The sequence below is a fragment of the Gadus chalcogrammus genome, chromosome 11, assembly GCF_026213295.1.
Source record: "Gadus chalcogrammus isolate NIFS_2021 chromosome 11, NIFS_Gcha_1.0, whole genome shotgun sequence".
Taxonomy (NCBI): domain Eukaryota; kingdom Metazoa; phylum Chordata; class Actinopteri; order Gadiformes; family Gadidae; genus Gadus; species Gadus chalcogrammus.
In genome coordinates, this window is record NC_079422.1 from 10,187,853 (window position 1) to 10,205,708 (window position 17,856).

At 45.6% G+C, this 17,856-nt stretch overlaps 1 protein-coding gene across 4 annotated transcripts in view; it reads left to right on the forward strand.

Annotated features, from left to right (window-relative positions):
- otud7b (OTU deubiquitinase 7B) overlaps positions 1-17,856 on the forward strand; it is a 36,007-nt gene that overhangs the window by 947 nt on the left and 17,204 nt on the right. For all 4 annotated transcript variants that reach the window (XM_056601410.1, XM_056601412.1, XM_056601413.1 and 1 more), the window contains exon 2: positions 17,009-17,270. In XM_056601410.1, coding sequence (XP_056457385.1) covers positions 17,186-17,270 — 85 coding nt within the window. In that variant the 5' untranslated portion in view covers positions 17,009-17,185. The remainder of the gene's footprint in view (positions 1-17,008; positions 17,271-17,856) is intronic.

The window sequence follows — 17,856 nt, forward strand, 5'->3', positions numbered from 1 at the left end:
TTGCGTTAGCCTCATGCAACTATTGTTCCAAGTTGCACGTAAAGCAAATGTCTATTGTAAAGTTGCAGAGAGTGAGTGAGTGACTGGGCTTATTACAAGCAGTGCAAGTCCCATTGGTTGTTTGATTCATTGATATAGTCAACAACCGCAATAACCCAGGGAGAGCTTTAGTTTAGGACACGGGGGATCTCAAGGGAGCGGCGCAGAATAATCACAATACGATGCTCCTGCGTAGCCCCTTAGTTATTATGCTTGTGTTAAACAGCACGGAGTTGACAACGTGAGCCACTTCGCGTTTATTGGCAACCCAATGCTGGCAGCAGTTCATAACCTAACGTTGCCCCATCGTAGCAGTCCTTAGTTAATGTTACTTCTTTCAATACTGCGAGTGTTAATCCTAATTTCTAACATCACTTTAACGACAGGGTTGCGTTACGCTCTAGTTTGAATTATTCAGGTCCTGCATTTATGGATTCTTTTGTTTGCTGAAGCACAGAACATACTGTCAACACTGAAGCAGGACAGAGATGGAGGTTTTTCTGCCATCTTTGGTCCAGATGGGCAACCTGTCTGCTGCTTCTGAGCCCCCCTCCCCTATGAATTAATCCACATGTTCCAGTCTTTATTAGACTTTTCACGACGATTAAATACAAATAAATATATTGAGTTGTTGCTTCCTTAGCTAGACTCCAGAACCTGGAACGCTGAAGGGTATGAGAAACTCATTACTGCAGGCGTTGTGGAATTTGCAGAAGGGAGGTGTTGTGCTGTGGTCGGCAAAGAGAACGTCCCCTCCCACCTGTAGTGTTTCCTTTCAGTGACTATGCCGGGTGTTTGAAATGCCAAACACACACGCCCAAATGGTCGCATGGAAGAGAGGCTGCCCAGATAAAGCGTCTTGCACTGTGGGTGACTCGTCTCAACCAACCGACCATTGTTGTTGAAATGGGCAGTGGCTGGTGAGTTTGTCTAACTTGTGGACACTTTGGAACAGTGGCGACTTTGTTATTTCAAGTTTGTTTCTCACACACAGTAGTTTTGAGTGTTCAAATTTGAGTTGTAAAGCAGAATTTGACACTGATGAGCTTCAAGTAAGGTATGCATTCCATTCGTGTATCACGCAACATAATTTCCCCTTGCCTTTTGACTCATTTAAGATAATTTGCTTGGAACCTCTCATTGATGCGAGAATCTGAACAACCGCTAACATGATACAAAAAACCTGTTCAAGCTAATGACTTCATATGCAGCCGGTAAAAAAACATTTGACAGGCTGTAGGATACATTTTTATGAACTGCTGTATGAACTGGAATAGGAAGGGAATGGTTAAAGGTGTGTGTATCGAGTACCCAGTATTAAAAGGGGTTAAAGGTTGTTGCGAAAAGGGCTTCAGGCTGATGTGATTGGTCACAGCTGAAGGCCTGGCAGCAACGTTCTAGAACTGTTCCCTGTGGGCCGAGAGTATAACAGCAGTCAGACTGTTATATTCCTTTCCAGGGTCGAGTCATACAGGTGAGCTGTTGACTTGGATCCACCATTGGTTGAATGTTTTTTTGAAAGGAAGGGTCCATATAACCAACACCAAGCATCTTTGTGCTTTGGCACTATGGCTGCCATATTGGATCTAAGCTGGCTATCATGCTGCTTCAGCAAGCCGAAGGATATGAAATTTTAAAGTCATCCATTCACTGGGCCGACCCCCAACAGCTGCTAGGTGTGTGTGTGTGTGTGTGTGTGTGCGTGTGCGTGCGTGCGTGCGTGCGTGCGTGCGCGCGGGGTGTGTGTGAGCGGGGGGTCCAGTGTCAGTCGTAGAGCCAAGCCCATTAGCAGCCCGGCTATTCCCATAGGTTCCTTGCTGCAAACAGTCATATTAATAAGTAAATAGAGGCTGGCCTCTCCAGGTTAGTAGGACAAACCAACCACTTTTACATGATGTGACGAGTTTGGCTCAAACATGCTGAATGAAAGACTACTGCTGTGTGGTAAACTGTAAAGCACAATATGAACACACACTGCAACTCAAACCTGCAACGTTTCTGATAACATAAGGTTACAATAAGAACACATCTATCGTGAATTCCCATCATCCCGTGTGTCTCTTAGCAACGGGACAGGAAGAGATGTCAGTGTGAGGTAGGAGAAACCAGGCTCTGTCCCTGTACTACTACAGTGAGGTTGCGATCAATAGGTAGCCTGTCTCAGGGAGAGAGAGAGAGAGAGAGAGAGGCCCGCGCACCCAGACAGCAACTCATAAAAACTCTGCAGCCCCACCCTCCCCAGCCCTGCTGGATGCTTGCCAGCCTTGTGACACAGCAGCCAGCCAGCGCCCAGCGGTGTTTACGTGAGGGTGGAGAGGCCCAGAATCACCGCCTCACCTCCATCACTGCTTGCCTCACCTGCCCTTCAGTGGCTCCACTCGCCAGTCGCCACACGCCTGGTGAGTTAGGTGTACTGTTGGAGGCTGGTCGGTCTGTTTTAGTTTTGAGTGGGCTGTTATAGGCTGGTAGGTCTCTGTTTGAGTTGGGGGGGGGGGGGTACCGTTGTAGGCTGGTAGGGCTCTGTGTAGAGTTAAAGGCTGATTATGGTCCCATGTTCACGCAAACGCAAGGGCGTTACGGACCCCTTACCTCCTTGCAGACCCTCCTCTGCAAGGGCCTGATGTGTGCCTCCCAAAAATGGTATCCTACCGTCGTCGAGGAGACGCAGCAGTTAGGGCTGTGATTGGTCCGCCTACTAAAAGCCTACGCAACCACAGAGGTTCACGACTGTGTCGAAGCGTCTGCTTGATCATTGCGTTGCGTGAACGTGGAAACCATAATCAGCCCTTAAGGTGCACTGTTGTTGGCTGGTGGGTCTCTGTGGAGAGTTAGGTGTACTGTTGTTGGCTGGTATAGGTCTGTTTAGAGTTGGGTGGCCAGTTGTAGGGTGGTAGGTCTCTGTGTAGAGTTGGGTGTACTCCTGTGGTACTCGCCAAGTTAGATGTACTGTTGTAGAGTGGTATGTCTGTTGTTGATCTTGGCGAGTTGTGGTATGCTTATTGTTGTCGGCTGGTTGGACTTGGCAAGTTAGGTGTGGTGTGTTAAGTTTCAAGCCTGTGTCACACTCTGTTTGCAGTGCTTTAGACCTGTTGGATAGGTTTGAATATGTGTTATATGTCAGCCTCATACTAGGGTTACTGTGTGAAGTTCTGCTCCATGCATTGATATTTGAATTTAATTGAATACAAGGATAAATGCAGATTTAAATATCTAGTTATGTACCAAGCAATAGCAATGTTTTAGAATTAACAGCTGTTCAAAGATACTTCTATAATTTAGGCATTATATGTAAATTATTTAAGGCTAACTTAAACAACAATTCATTGGAAAAGCAGGTAAGAAGTATTGCAGCATAACATATTATGTCCTATTTTCTGGTTCGCATCATTTGCTGATCCATTTATTTCCAAGGCGCTTGTCTTGGAAAGCAGCAACCAAAATGTAGAAAACACATTGTATGGAAATTTAATTTGAATATGCAGTGTTTGCTGCCTGACATTGAACACCTCAAGGCATATAACCTTTGACTTCCATCATACTGGTCCATGTACCCAGCTGGGGAACGAGGGAGTGTCGGGCTATCCCAGACCAATAACTCGTATGAAACGCGTATGAAACCAAATGCCACTTTCAACAGTAGAGTTGGCATTAAGCGATTCCTGGATTGAATCCTGAACATGAGTCCCAGTCTATCTCCCCAGTGTCTCGATGGCACGAAGGGCCGTAATCCCACACCCTGTCCTGATGAGCAGCCTCTCGCCCCCTGGATGACATCACACGGGGCTTTGACGTATGGCCGCCTCTGGGTGTGCCAAGCCCCGCAGCACATGGAGATTCACATGAGCATTAGCAGAACACCACACTGGGGTCGGCCTCTAGGATTAACCCGTCAGCCAGCTTTGGTTTGAGTTTACACATGTGAGGACGGCTAAGTGCTTGCAACTCGTCGTGCTCTATCTGGAAATCGACCTGTGGCCAATGTCTACTCTTTATGGGACCATCTTTGATTGAATATCGCACCTTTTGGTCGTTGCTGTTTTGTATTGGGGATAAATCCTATAAACGACAATAATGTAATATTGCAGTTTCAATCCATCTATTAGCACCATCTTTCAACGTCTTTGTTTAATGCGACTGCATCATCTTCTCTCACATGATCAGTAGCTCGCGGTTTCACTTTCTCTCCAGTTAGAACTTCTCATGATGATATCGCTGCGTTATCTCTGTGGAGACAGCAGCACCTCTACCCAAGCCCCCCCCGGAACCGCGGAGCCATCGCATTTACATCAGAATGAAACCAATACACCGCCAATGTGTGTTGAGTCCGGGAGGGTAAATTGGGGTGCTAGCTCAAGCAACCTAATTGCAAACCTAAGTTAGGCTACTTTTTAGTGTGATGCTGATGCTGTTGCGGCTCTCAGCTTTGCCAGAGCGTTCACAGTTGCTAGGGAAACCACCTGACGTCGCCGCCCGGTGCAGCAGTGTGAACTGCCCAGTTTTTAGAACATGTTGCTGCAAGGCGAATCTTTGGTCTGAACTGGGCTTTAGGTTTTATTAGGTGAGTGCTGCATGCAGCGCTCAACTATGGTTCTTCATAAGTTTTATTCTAAATTTCTTTCTTTCCTCTTTATTATTCTCTACAAACTTTGGGACCTATCTCCTTGTTAAATTTTTCACCTATAGAGACTCTATTCAAATTTCCAAATGCTCAGAATAGCATGGAATCGCGCCCTTGTTTTCAGATTTCTTAAATATTTTATACTTTTTAAGATATTCTACTTTTAAATACCATCTTTTTTTTTTGCATAGGAGGATGGGGAGCCGTCCTCTGGTACTTCAACTGTTTTAGACGTATCTAAATCAATTTTCAACCGTTTATCTTCGTTCAAACCATTTAACAAATCTACACACTTGTATCTTCAATAATATCCAAACGGAATTTCGATATCATTTAAACTTTATTCAGAATCACAGTTTTAGTTTCATACCGGCTTCGTTTTCAGTTGGTCGCATTGATGAAAAGTTGAAGGAGGACGTTCAGCTGTGTTGCCAGATTGGGGTGTTTTTCCTCGCTATTCTCTGGCTGGCTGGCTGGCTGGCTGGCTGGCTGGCTGGCTGGCTGGCTGGCTGGCTGGCTGGCTGGCTGGCTGGCTGGCTGGCTGGCTGGCTGGCTGGCTGGCTGGCTGGCTGGCTGGCTGGCTGGCTGGCTGGCTGGCTGGCTGGCTGGCTGGCTGGCTGGCTGGCTGGCTGGCTGGCTGGCTGGCTGGCTGGCTGGCAGGCAGGCAGGCAGGCAGGGCATTTTTTTTACATTTTCTTAAATGGTGTGCATGTTTACATTGCTTACTCCATTTAGACTTTTGAAATTTTGTTCAAATCCCTTCACTTGATTTTAGCCATTTAATGTTTCTTTAGTATTTGTAAACATAGTATTTGAAAACAGTATTTGAGTTCCAGAAAACATGTTTTTGAAGCTGTTTGCTGGAAATAGCTTTTAGGAAAAAAATCTTGCCTACGGCTATTCCCCTCTGTTTCAGTCCCTTCAGAATGCGCGCCTCTGGTGTCTGTAGCTTTAATGCAAATGAGCTGCTACCCATTGACCAATGAGCTGTCAGACTGAACCACAGCATGGAGAAGGGATTGTTGCCGTTTGCGGACTCCTAATATATCTATTTAATATAATATAATAATAATATTATATATGGGTATTTAAATAATATGTAAGGGATAATGTATAGAACACCGGTCATTATCGAGAAAATAAGCCCTTACAGGGCGAACAGGACACCGAGGCGCAGCGGAGGTGTCTTGCTTCGCCATGAAGGGGCTTATTTTACGATAATGACCAGCAAAGTTCTATACATTATCCCGCTTATTACACGGCTACTTGCCAAAACGAAACAATTTATTTACAATGTATTTGTTACCAGCATTCATAGTGTTGATCAGCAGAGAAATAGTCCGCCCAAGATGTTGACGTCGTCGCTTAGCAACCGACAGCGCTAGGGTTGATACATATCCCGCTTATTACATTGACAAGTTACCGGACTACGTGCGGAGTGTTACCAAAGGCAAACAGTAATTTTGTTTACCTTGACAGCGGTCATTATTCATCCGTTGCCAATGAATTATCCAAAAATAATTGACCGCCGGAAGTTGTGAAGTGCCCATGCAAGTGAACGGAACGTTGAAAAGACCAGTGTAATAATATATAATATCACGGCCAAAAGCTATGTGCGCCTCGGATGATGATCAGTTGTTCGAGGTTAAAAAATAAAATCAGCACCACTTGGCTGTCATTATTGTGCAAAGGTTTTTTTTATATCAAACTGAAAAAAAAAAGATCTTGTAGGCCATCCCTGAAAAACTTGTAAAATGCGATCGACTTTCTACAAACCTTACACGGAACAGTTTGTTCTATTTCTGACAGCTTGTACCCGAACCACTTCCATACAACTGAAGTAGCACCCTTTTTATGAATGAGTTCTTCATCTGTGTTCGTGGACATTTTTATGGTAGGGGAGATCCGGGTCGATTGAAACACGGGACGATTTAAACACAGCGATTTCTCGAAAACCACGGAAGGCTTTCACGTCAAATTTCGTCACTACGTTCAGCACGCAAGACTGACCAAGCCCGCGAAATTTCGTGTAATGACGTCCCACCGTTCAAATGTTATCCCCCAAACCTGTTTTCGAGAGCGCTAAGTAAAATCCTTCCTGCGGTAGTTTTTTTGTAATAAATAGTTGCGTTTTTTGTTTCATGCCATAATAATATGACTGGTTGCATAAAAACAAGAGTAAGGTCAATAGTTTATTTTTAAAATATGCTGTTTCATTCGTCCCGCATGTGTTTCAAACGTTCCGACTAGGCGGGGCGTTTGAAACAGATGTCGACTTACGTTCAAAGTTAAAAAACAGCTTGATCATCCAACATATATATTAAATTACAGTTGTAACTAAGAGAACACACATGTGAGTTGTTGATCACAAATTATTTGTATACGTAACGTCATCTTTGAAAAAGACGTTTAACTGAAAAGTGTTTCAATCGACCCGGCTCTCCCCTACGTCTGTCGGGGCGCGGTGAATGTGATTGTAGTTGGCTGAGTTTTGCGCGCGTTCTGGAAAGTGAGAGAGGAGGCTACTACGGAGTCCCTTAAAGCAAAACACATCTGAAGAGTCTAGAACTGTTTTTAATTCACGATTTTTCGGTTCAGCCATTTCACAAACCGTAGCAAAGTAAAAATGCTAATTAATCGTTTAAACCGAAAAAATCGCCCAGCCCTACTTCCACAACAAGTAAAGACTTGTAGTTGGGGATATCTCGGCCATGGTTGGGAAGAATTGGGGCAAAGGAACTTTGGCCTTGACTCTCTCAAGTCCATATTCCGCGACATGGAGGAGAACGGGTACTCCCGGAGCTGAGCTGCCGGGCTGCCGCCGAATTCCCCCCGCCGGAGCTGCTCGTCCGCTGATCCACAAAATCGTAGCTATGCTCTGACTGGAGGGGAGTGGGGAAGTGGGAGGTAATATTCAACTGTGCCCACTTCCTACATCGGAGGGGTCGCCGAAACTGACTCGCTCGTTTGGTAACTGTAGACTGTAAACTATTTTCAAAGTTTGTATGCGTGTGGGAGCACCAGAGCCCATAACAACACCCCTAATCCCAGGAAAAGTGTTGTTTTCATAATATCATCCTCATCCTCATCGTCATCCGCTTATCCGGGGTCGGGTCGCGGGGGGAGCAGCTCAAGCAGGGGGCCCCAGACTTCCCCTTCCCGGGCCACATTGACCAGCTCTGACGGGGGGATCCCGAGGCGTTCCCAGGCCAGTGTTGAGATATAATCTCTCCACCTAGTCCTGGGTCTTCCCCGAGGTCTCCTCCCCACTGGACGTGCCTGAAACACCTCCCAAGGAAGGCGCCCAGTGGGCATCCTTACCAGATGCCCGAACCACCTCAGCTGACTCCTTTCTAAGTAAAGGAGCAGCGGCTCTAATCCGAGTTCCTCACGGATGGCTGAGCTTCTCACCCTATCCCTAAGGGAGACGCCAGCCACCCTTCTGAGAAAACTCATCTCGGCCGCTTGTACCCGCGATCTCGTCCTTTCGGTCATCACCCAGCCCTCATGACCATAGGTGAGGATAGGAACGAAGATCGACCGGTAGATCGAGAGCTTTGCCTTGCGGCTCAGCTCTCTTTTCGTTACAACGTTTTCATAATATGTCCCCTTTAAAAAATATTTTCAACCTCACTTTGCACTACAGCACCCACTGCATTTTCTGCAGGAAATGCATTTTCTAGTTTTCTTTTTTTCTTTCCTCTTTATTATTCTCTACAAAATTTGGGACCTATCTCCTTCCTCCAATTTTCACCTAGAGACTCCATTCAAATGTAAAATGTTCATCTTAGCTTGGAATTGCGTGCTTCTTTTCGGATTTTTTAAATATTTTATACTTTTTAAGATATAATACTTTTAAAATACTATATTTTTTTAACATGGGAGTCAATGGGAGGACGGCAGAGATGTCCTCCCATTAAGACGTAACTAAATAATTTTTTCAACCGTTTATCTTCGTTCAAACCATTTAACAAATCGACACAATTGTATCTTCAATAATATCCAAACTGAATTGTGATATAATTGAAAGTTTCTTCAGAATCACAGTTTTAGTTTCATACCGTCTTTTAACGTTTCTTTGTCTTAAATTATCTGGCTTTATTAGAAAATATTTTCAACCTCACTTTGTACGACAGCACTCACCGCATGTTCTGCAGGATATGCATTTTCTAGTTCATTATATTATCCCTGCGGTGGAAGGGATTTGTACTTCAGACACAGAAATGTGGCAAATACATGTTGCAGAGAATATACCTCATTGTGCAGTTTTAAATAGTAATCTCAAAATTTTCCTTCCAACATCGGGTGGAAGCTTGGCAGTCTCCGAGACAGACATGGAGATGTGATGGACACAAAGGCAGGACAACGATAAAGAGGCAGCCAGCCCTAGAGGAGTGACTTCTCTAACACTGAGTCTGCACTTTTAGGTTCCAGCCTCCCAGAACATACAAAAAACATAACAGTTGTATAATTTACCAAATAGAATGCTCCGTTTGTGTTGCTATGCTGAGTGTTGGTTAAACACCTGACACGTCACGCAGATGTCAACATGGCATAGCATGACTAGCCAAAGCACAGTATAGGAGTCATTGTTGTCTTCACTGGGTGGCAGCAGGCCTTTCCACATCATTCTGCTTCAGAGGCTTTCAATGAGGCCTGACGCAATTGGGTATGCTGGGACACTCCCTGGGAACAGACCTGGAAGCTAAATAAATAAGGGCATACCTAATGGTGCCTGGTGGCTTGACCCGTGATCTGCTATGGCCTGATGGCACACAGGGCAACCGTTCTCCTATGAAATGTAATGCGTGGACCGGGTGTTTTTGAATGATGGAGTTCCCAGCCAGCATCGCAGAGGGAGAGAGTGAGGGAGAGAGAGAGGCCCAGGAATGCTGTGCATGGATTTCACAGGAACACACCGCACCGAGCGAATCACAGAGCCGAAGGGCAAATGTTCTCTGCTACAGCATGACATCACCTTCAGACACTCTGCTAAATAAACAGTCGCACTCAGGAGCGTTGTCCCTGCCCCTGGCCATTTGAACCCCGTGAACCTGGCCGTTATCGGCACCCTACAGCGAGTGGCAGTGAGAGGCCACAGTACAGTGGTCCACCATGAACCATGAGAATGTCCAACTGCAGCACAAGTGCTGTCCTGGAGCGAGGCTCAACGTTGGTGCTGGATTAGTCTCGGACAACTGTGGATGCCGCGGGGTGCCAGTTCACTTACCAAGAAGGAAAATTAGATCAAGCAGGCTGCGTTATAACATGAGGTCACCTGCTTGGTTTGGTCCCTCTTTTTTATTTGATTAAGCCACAATTTGAATGCCAAGTAGGCTATCTCTTACAGAGTTTTGTTGCGTGTTATTTGGGGCATATACTGGCTTGTTTGAATTATCCTACAGTTTTGCTCTTTAAACATAAACATCTATCTCTGTGGATAAATGTTTATCTTCCAATCACTTATTTAACGTGAACTCTAACTTGTTTGGTTAAAAACATCTCTACGCAGTACGCACTAACAATCTCAATTCCTTAGATGGGACGAAAAGATTCCAATCTGATTAAATAAACATTCAATCTTGATCCTTTTCCCTGCATGAATAACCTTCTTGGTTCTTGGTGTTTATCCCCGATTGAGCAGAAGTGGGTTGTTGTATGGATGTGTTAGTCGAATGGCCAGCCATAGGAATGTGGAGCAGAGAGGGGAAGGGGAAGACGTGGGGGCCGGCCGGCAGATTTTTGAGCGGTGACTGGACCAGCTCCATAGCCACTGGGCCAGTCTGGTCTGGGCTGCGGGAGGGTGGCATGGCTCTGGAATCTCTGACATCATCGTTGTGGGCGTGTTCACGTGAATGTTTGTCTCCATGTGGAACTCGGACACGAATGGCGGCCATGCGTTAAGCTGGGCTGGTAATGTAACCGTGCAATGTTTTGCACTGTAGGTCTGTAAACCATGTGTCAATAGGTCATTGGTATTGGGTCCAATTTTGCTTGGAGTGATAAGGTTTGGTTTTACATTTGGGATAGTTTTCATTAGTCGTTAGAAGCAGATTTTTATATATATATATATATATATCTGTTTATTCATCATAGCCGGAACCTCGCCAAGCATAGTTTTCCTGGCCAGAAATAATAGTAACGCTTGACCTGTGCAGCTAAATTCCTGCCTAGCTTCTGCTACATCCAAGAAATGTTTAAGAGGTCTTTGATTCACACACTGGAGAAAACTAGTGTTCACTTATAGACTAGTGTTGTTAACATTTGCTGAGCTCGGTTTAAAGAGACTTAACCTCACTGGGTCTCATTGATTTATTTGCCAATGATCCCCCCCCCCCCTTCCCCCTTCCTGCTACTTCCGTCCATCTGAGGGCTTGGCCAAACTCTAATTTACTCTATTGATTTTCTGGAGGTCGCCAACCACAAAAAAAACATTAGCCCCTTACCTCTGAACAGGCCAAACAGGTTTCCCCTGGAGCAGGGAGACCTTGGTGTTACGGTCAAGATAACGTTTACAAGCACAGCAGTATGCAGACTCAAAAGCTTCATGTTAATAGATTATATATGATGTATTTGCCAATACATCCCTGACCTATAGATTTCTCTGGTATTTAACCTGACTAAAGCATTGGAGTTGGAAAGTACTCAGTTCATTCTGTTTGTATAAAACCTGACTGAGTCGATTTGATTGAGGGAACCGCATGTTAACTTGTGTAGTCTTTCAAAGCCTCATTGTGTTAGAGTCTAACACCTTACGCGCTGCTCTGATCCTAATGCTCATTGTATGCTAGGGCCTTATGCAACTCTTTCCCCCTTAAAAAAAGCACATTGCATTGAGTTCAGACACGACGCATCCAGCCGGCGGTCCCAGGCATTACTGCAGAAAATGTCAGGCTTGGCTCTCATGTGTTCCAGTGGCGTAGCTGTTGTTTCCATACAGTGTTGAATTATTTCACTGAAGCGTGCTGTGTTTACCCCCAGCTCATTACGTCGCTGTAATAATGAAAGCATTGTCCGGTTCTGCATAAACATGTGGTCTACTAGAACAAAGGCTTTTGTTCCAACTAGCCACCGTCAAATCCCTCTGTCCGATTACTCATATGTCTTGATCCATGGTTTGCACTGTTTTCCCTACATGCATCCAGCAGTTGTGCAGGATCGTTACTGAATTACTAGTGCCACTGCAATCAGTCATGCACCGATGATTATTCTATAGGTTGCAATTAGCCCGTGACTAGATAATCAAAGGTACCTAGTCCTACACTGTGATTGTGTAGAACAGACGCAAAAGTACAACAAACTGGTTGGCGGACATGGTGCATGCTTTTATATGAGATATTGTATTATATGAGGCCATTATCGTTGGAACGCGCCAGAAGCCTACTGGAAACAGGGTTCACACTTAGACCTTGCTGCGCCCATAACCAGCAGCCCTGTCACTTATCAGGTTTATCATTGGTTAATAGGGGTGTGTGTGTGAATTTATGGTGAACGATTTTCTAATAGAAGAATAAGAAATACCGGCAAAAGCCATCGGTTTCCTGATGGAGGGATTCCAACGCATCCTCCAGTTCTCTTTTCTTCGCCGAGAAATGCAGACTTTTCTATGCATGCACCCAACGTAGGACCTGACCATGGTTGCTCATGGTATAGTCAATGACGCACGACAGTTGGTCAAATGTATGCAGGTATCCGCTGATTGCACGACTGCTCACTGACAGGTCATTATCAGGTATTGGTTTTGGCACCAATCCTAAGTCTCAGTGTCTCTAGCATTACTCCCCGATCAGTGATCTGTTGATTTCTAGATCTGTGAGTCTGCTGCTGTGTTGAGCTGAGTGGCTATCTGCATACACCCAGGAGGCGAGCTGACGGAAAGGCTTGGTGTCCATGGGGACAGCTATGAACACTTTCTCCCCAACCCTTACCCACTCACCTAAGACCTACACCCGAACCAAACGTACCAATTTGAACCTTCCTTAAGCTAATACTTCCACACACTCACGCTTCAGCAGATATTACCTCCAGGGAAGCCTGCATACTTCCCTTCACCCTGCCGCCAGTCCACACAGAATGCCCTCATCTCCTCCCCCTCCTGCTACTGAGAGGGAGCTGTGAGATTATGTAATGGTCCAGTCGGTGTTGGCTGACCGGTTTCAACCACATCACCAGCGCTGAGATCCAGCCAGCTGAAGGGCCGCCATGATGTCACCACACTCGCCTTCTGTTTTCCTTCTCTCTGCCGTTAATCTTATCTCTGGTCTTCGTTCAGTGGTCGTTCAAGTTGTTTACCTTATCCCCCAAGCGATGGCATGCCTGCACGCTGCCCAGCCCTGTCTGTGAACATCCAGAGATAACAGCCCCCGATGTCTGGCACTCAGTCCAGATCCATAGAGACAGCACAGCCCCTTTTCACTTGAAGTCACTTAATGTCAGTGATTCAAAGAAAGAGTTCCTAACTAATGTTACGTGACATGTTACGAAGGTACCGGTGAGTTCATATAAATACTAAGCAATTACTTTACGCCAAAAGAATATTCACAATAATTAATGATCAGAGTAATAAGATTACTTGTTCCTAGTGTCCCATTTCTATTCTATTATCCGATGGGCCTCCAGGAATTCCAGGGCAGGGATGCAGCATCCACCTTCTAACCCACATTACAGTCATACTCTCAAACTCAACACTGGGCGCTGCAGGGCCCAGCCCTGCCTCCGCTGGTGCTTGCTCAGGCCCCCTTATCTCATTACTCATATGATGTTATGAGGGCAGACGGATGTGCCTCACATTAACCATCATCACAGGAAAAGTTTATTTGAGTTGAGCTGAAGAAACACTGACACATTTATGGAGCTGGTCACCTTTCTCTCCCCCTGAGCGTTTTTCAACGGAACAAACAGCAGTTTCAGCGCTCTCCCGGAGCTCCTGGGATGACGCCTTCTGTTTTTAAAGCGTGATTTATTGTCCTTAAATCCGTTAAGTTTAAATGGTTTAGCTAGGTTGCCGGTTGCCCTCTGGGCTTTAGGTGATCCCTCTTGTAATGGGGAAAGGGAAAGTTGTGTCCTGGGGTGAAATGGAAGCATAACAAAGCCGCACTAAGGAGCAGTGACACTCGACGACTCCTTCCCCAGCTCCTTATGTTAATGGGAGAATTCTCTACTGCCTATTTTCCATGAATCGCTACAAGTGGTTAAGTGTAGGTAGGTGTTGCGTTGGTTAAGATGTTTGAGTAAGGTATTAAAAAGAAAAAAAAAGGAAAGCAATATCAATGAGATGGCTAATGCAGGGGAGAATCGTTCCACTTGAAGACACCCTGGGCTAGTTTCATCTGGAGTGTACCTGTTTGTCAGTGTTCTGTAAATGTAGGCCACCTCATATTGTGTGACCCAGCATGGAGCCATGACGGAGGGCTTGGGTCGGCGTTTGCAACACCTTCTGCACCGACCGCGTTCTCCGCCATCCCATCTCTGCCGTACCGTTACTGGTCGTCCACTCTTTTTCCTCTCGTCTCGTGTGCTCTGTGCTAGCTCTAGGACGACTGTTTAAAATGCAATGCAAAATGTTATCAACTGAGTATCTCTAGCTTGGTCCATACTTATTTAGACCATCTCATTATCCACCTTGAACCAAACAGTTCTTTGAAGTATTGTGTCCTAGTTGTGACTTGGGAATTAGTGATGAATGGATCAGTTTCTATAAGTCTACACATGTGAAGATAATGTGTGACTGATTAAGCTGCAGTAGAAATGGGATAAAATCTCTTTGGTCTGATTAGTTTATATCTCACCTAGTATACTTTCATGCTAATGCAGAGAAGATATTAAGTTCCCAAGAGAGGTCTGTTGGAAGGACAATGGGCCTGTCCTTATATCCTTGACACTTAAACAATCTATTTTACATGCAGGTGGTTGTTTTTAATATTTGATGCGACGACTTTGAATCAGATGTTTATTTAACATCATTTATTTAACGTTCTTGAATATGACTGCATGCCTGCCCGGTACAGCAGAGATTCAAAGTTTTAAATGGAGCTCATGCACTTAACTTGCATGGTCGTTAATCTTGTTCACCTCGTTTTAGCGCTTGGCTGCCGTACAGAGAGGTGGCGGCAGCTTGGCCTGTGTTCTGCATCATTAGGACACAGACAACACAGAAACGTATCTTTCCCTCCTCAATGTCAGAGCAGCAACGCTGACAATTCCCTCTTAATATGGTGTGTGTGTGTGTGTGTGTGTGTGTGTGTGTGTGTGCGCGTGCGTGCGCGTGTGCGCGTGCGCGCGCGTGCTAAAGCAGTATAATACTTTGCCCTAAACTGTAGTTTTCTGTGAAAAAAGATCCTTAGCTCATAGAGCTGTGTATGCGACTTTTGTATTAATATTAATATTGCTTTGCTGTATTTATTGATGTCGCAAAAACTTTATTGTGACCTTCCAGTCACAATAAAGGTTGGGATGGCAGCATGAACATGAGATTTGCATGCATTGATAATAACGACGACAATATTTTATCTATAAACCAACAATAGACCAACATAAATAGATATACCAGATAAAACATATCATGGCATGTCTGTGGTGCACATTAAGGCATTTAACTAAGGGCTTGCATGCATGCCAAGCCCACATCCATAGCTGGAGTCAGCAGCACGGATGTGCTGGTCACGGGTCCCTCCTCCCTGCCCACCTACTGTGACACCTCGCCAGGGTGCGGTGACCTCCATGCCGGCCCTAATGATCCAGGCCTCACTTCTGGCTCTCGGATCGGCTCAGCTCAACCCACGTGTTGTCAGCAGCTCCTGTTACGTAACGGCCTCCCCTCCTCCCTGTCAGACAAAGGCTCAGCCGGCCAGGACAACAGATCATTGGCCCAGGCCGTCCGTGCTAGCTGCAGGGCCTAACCCCACCACCAAGCCATAGTCGAACCGTCCTCCGATTGGAACACAGGCAGGGAACAGGGTTTCTATGTTTACCTGGCGGCGTGGTCCCCCCTGTATGGGTGGGAAGACGGTGTGTGATGCTAGCTACCAGCCTCCACATCTGGCTAGGTATCTCGTAAGGACGTCAATGCAGACCTGCCATAATGCTCCTTAATTTTCCTATATTTTTTCTGTATATCATTTCATATTCAGATGACTCTGGGAAATGTATTTTTAAAAGTGTTGCATTTGCCTTCCTTGGGAACACATTCAAATCCCCAATCTGAGTCAGATGTCCAGCAGTCTTTATTTACAGGTACATTATGTGCTGACAGTGATAACATGACATCCTCCTGGTTTGCATTGCTGTGTTAGGACACACTGTTCATGCTCTCTTCACGTCGTTCCCTCAAGACATTTAGAGCATTTTCACAACATATCCAGCTGTCGTAATGTGGAGCTACAATTCCAACTCAAACAGCATAATAGGATGGGAAGTAAGCATAGAAGGGGCGTGAGTGGATAATTAAGGATTTGGCAATAACAGAGCACCAACCACTTCCTTTCCAAGTAATACAAGCCCCACTGCTGTGATAATGGGTCATTGATTGGTTCGATTAATGTCCACCCACTCAGACTAATTGGCCCCATAATTAACAAACACCTTAATGGAAGTAGCTTGGATACATTTTAAACTGAATTAAATGAGTCATGAAGTGAATTGTGTCCATTGCTATCTGTTCTCCTCTTCTCCGCGTTGGCCCAATAGCACTAACGCACAATACCATGAAATAAGTGTAGTCAGCTGTAAAGAGGGAGGAGGAGGTGCGGAGGAGAGAGTGAGTCATGGTAAACTTAGCGAGAGGAATCTAAAACGAAGCAGAGCCACCACGGAGATGAATTGTCCTTGTGGTGAATAGCTGACCACAAGCATCCTTTAGCATCACTATGACTATGTAATGGAGTCATTTATCATCTTAAGATTGAGGGGGTGGGGTGGCTGTTACGTATTTCCACTTTATGTAATATTTGCAACTGCGGTTAATGTTCCAGTCAAAGAAATTGGAGTTATTCACACCTTTAACTCTTACAATGTAACACAATTTGACCATTACCTGCTAACTGGATGAATGAGTACCAGCGGAACACAATATCATCATTACCAAACTTTATTCAGCATGACTTCCAGCAAATGCGATAGAAATACATACATATAGCTGTGTTTATGTCCACACTGTGTCGTGACCGCTTAAGGTCAAAGAGTTCAAAGGTCAGTTCGAGCAGAGCAAAAGGCCTGTGCCCCCCACACAGGCCCTTTGCTTTAAAATGACGTCAGGTGTGGCGGGCGGCTGGGCTTGTTTTCACCTCAACCTGTGTCATCTCTGGTCTTTCAACCGGTACCGACTGATTCTGACGCCATTGTTCTCTTTTCCAGGTGTGACTGGCAGCGTAGCGTGGAGTAGAGAGCGGCTCCTCCCCCTCCTCCTCCTCCTCCCACCACCTCCCTGGCTGCGGTGGCCAGGACTGTTATCAGTGAACAGTTAGTCTGTCTAGTTGGGTTTAGTTTCCTCCGCTCCGATGCTCCCCCATCGCCCTGTCACTTCATGATCACATGACCGTGGATATGGACACAGTCCTGTCCGAATTTGTGCGTTCAACTGGAGCCGAACCGGGACTGGCAAGGGATCTTCTGGAGGGTACGTACCCCCGCAAAGCATGATGGGAAATTCTGTCACTGCAATATTTACAGGAATGTATTTTTTATGCAATAGTATTTTTCTGTGTTCAAAGTTGGTCACAGTAAATAGTATGCTTATAAGTCATACAAGATATACCTAACTTATATAATAATGGTATATCAATAGTTCCAATAAAAAAGCTTTCTGTGACACCCTTGTTTCCTTGAAGTCAGTTCAAGTGTGTGGGGGGGGGGGGGCGGGGGCATCCAGCTAAATGGTAGTTTACCCCCTTTGGCACAAGTCTGCCGGTAAGTAAATGATACACTAACAGACGGTATACAACACACGCACACACATACACCAAATACTCAGCTCTCTTGTTACCTAGCAACAGCATAAGCTCCATATGGCTCCAGGAGGGAACTGTAACGTACTGCGACGCCTCGGCAGCACGCAGGAGCCTGCTCCCGATCCTGATGTTCACCCACGCAGCGGAACGCACCGGTGGCCTTTACATCCACACACCGAGCCGGCGTGCGGCCGCGTCGTGACGCGCCGTAACTCGCACGCAACGTTGTGGCGCCAGCCGTTCCCCCGTCTTAAC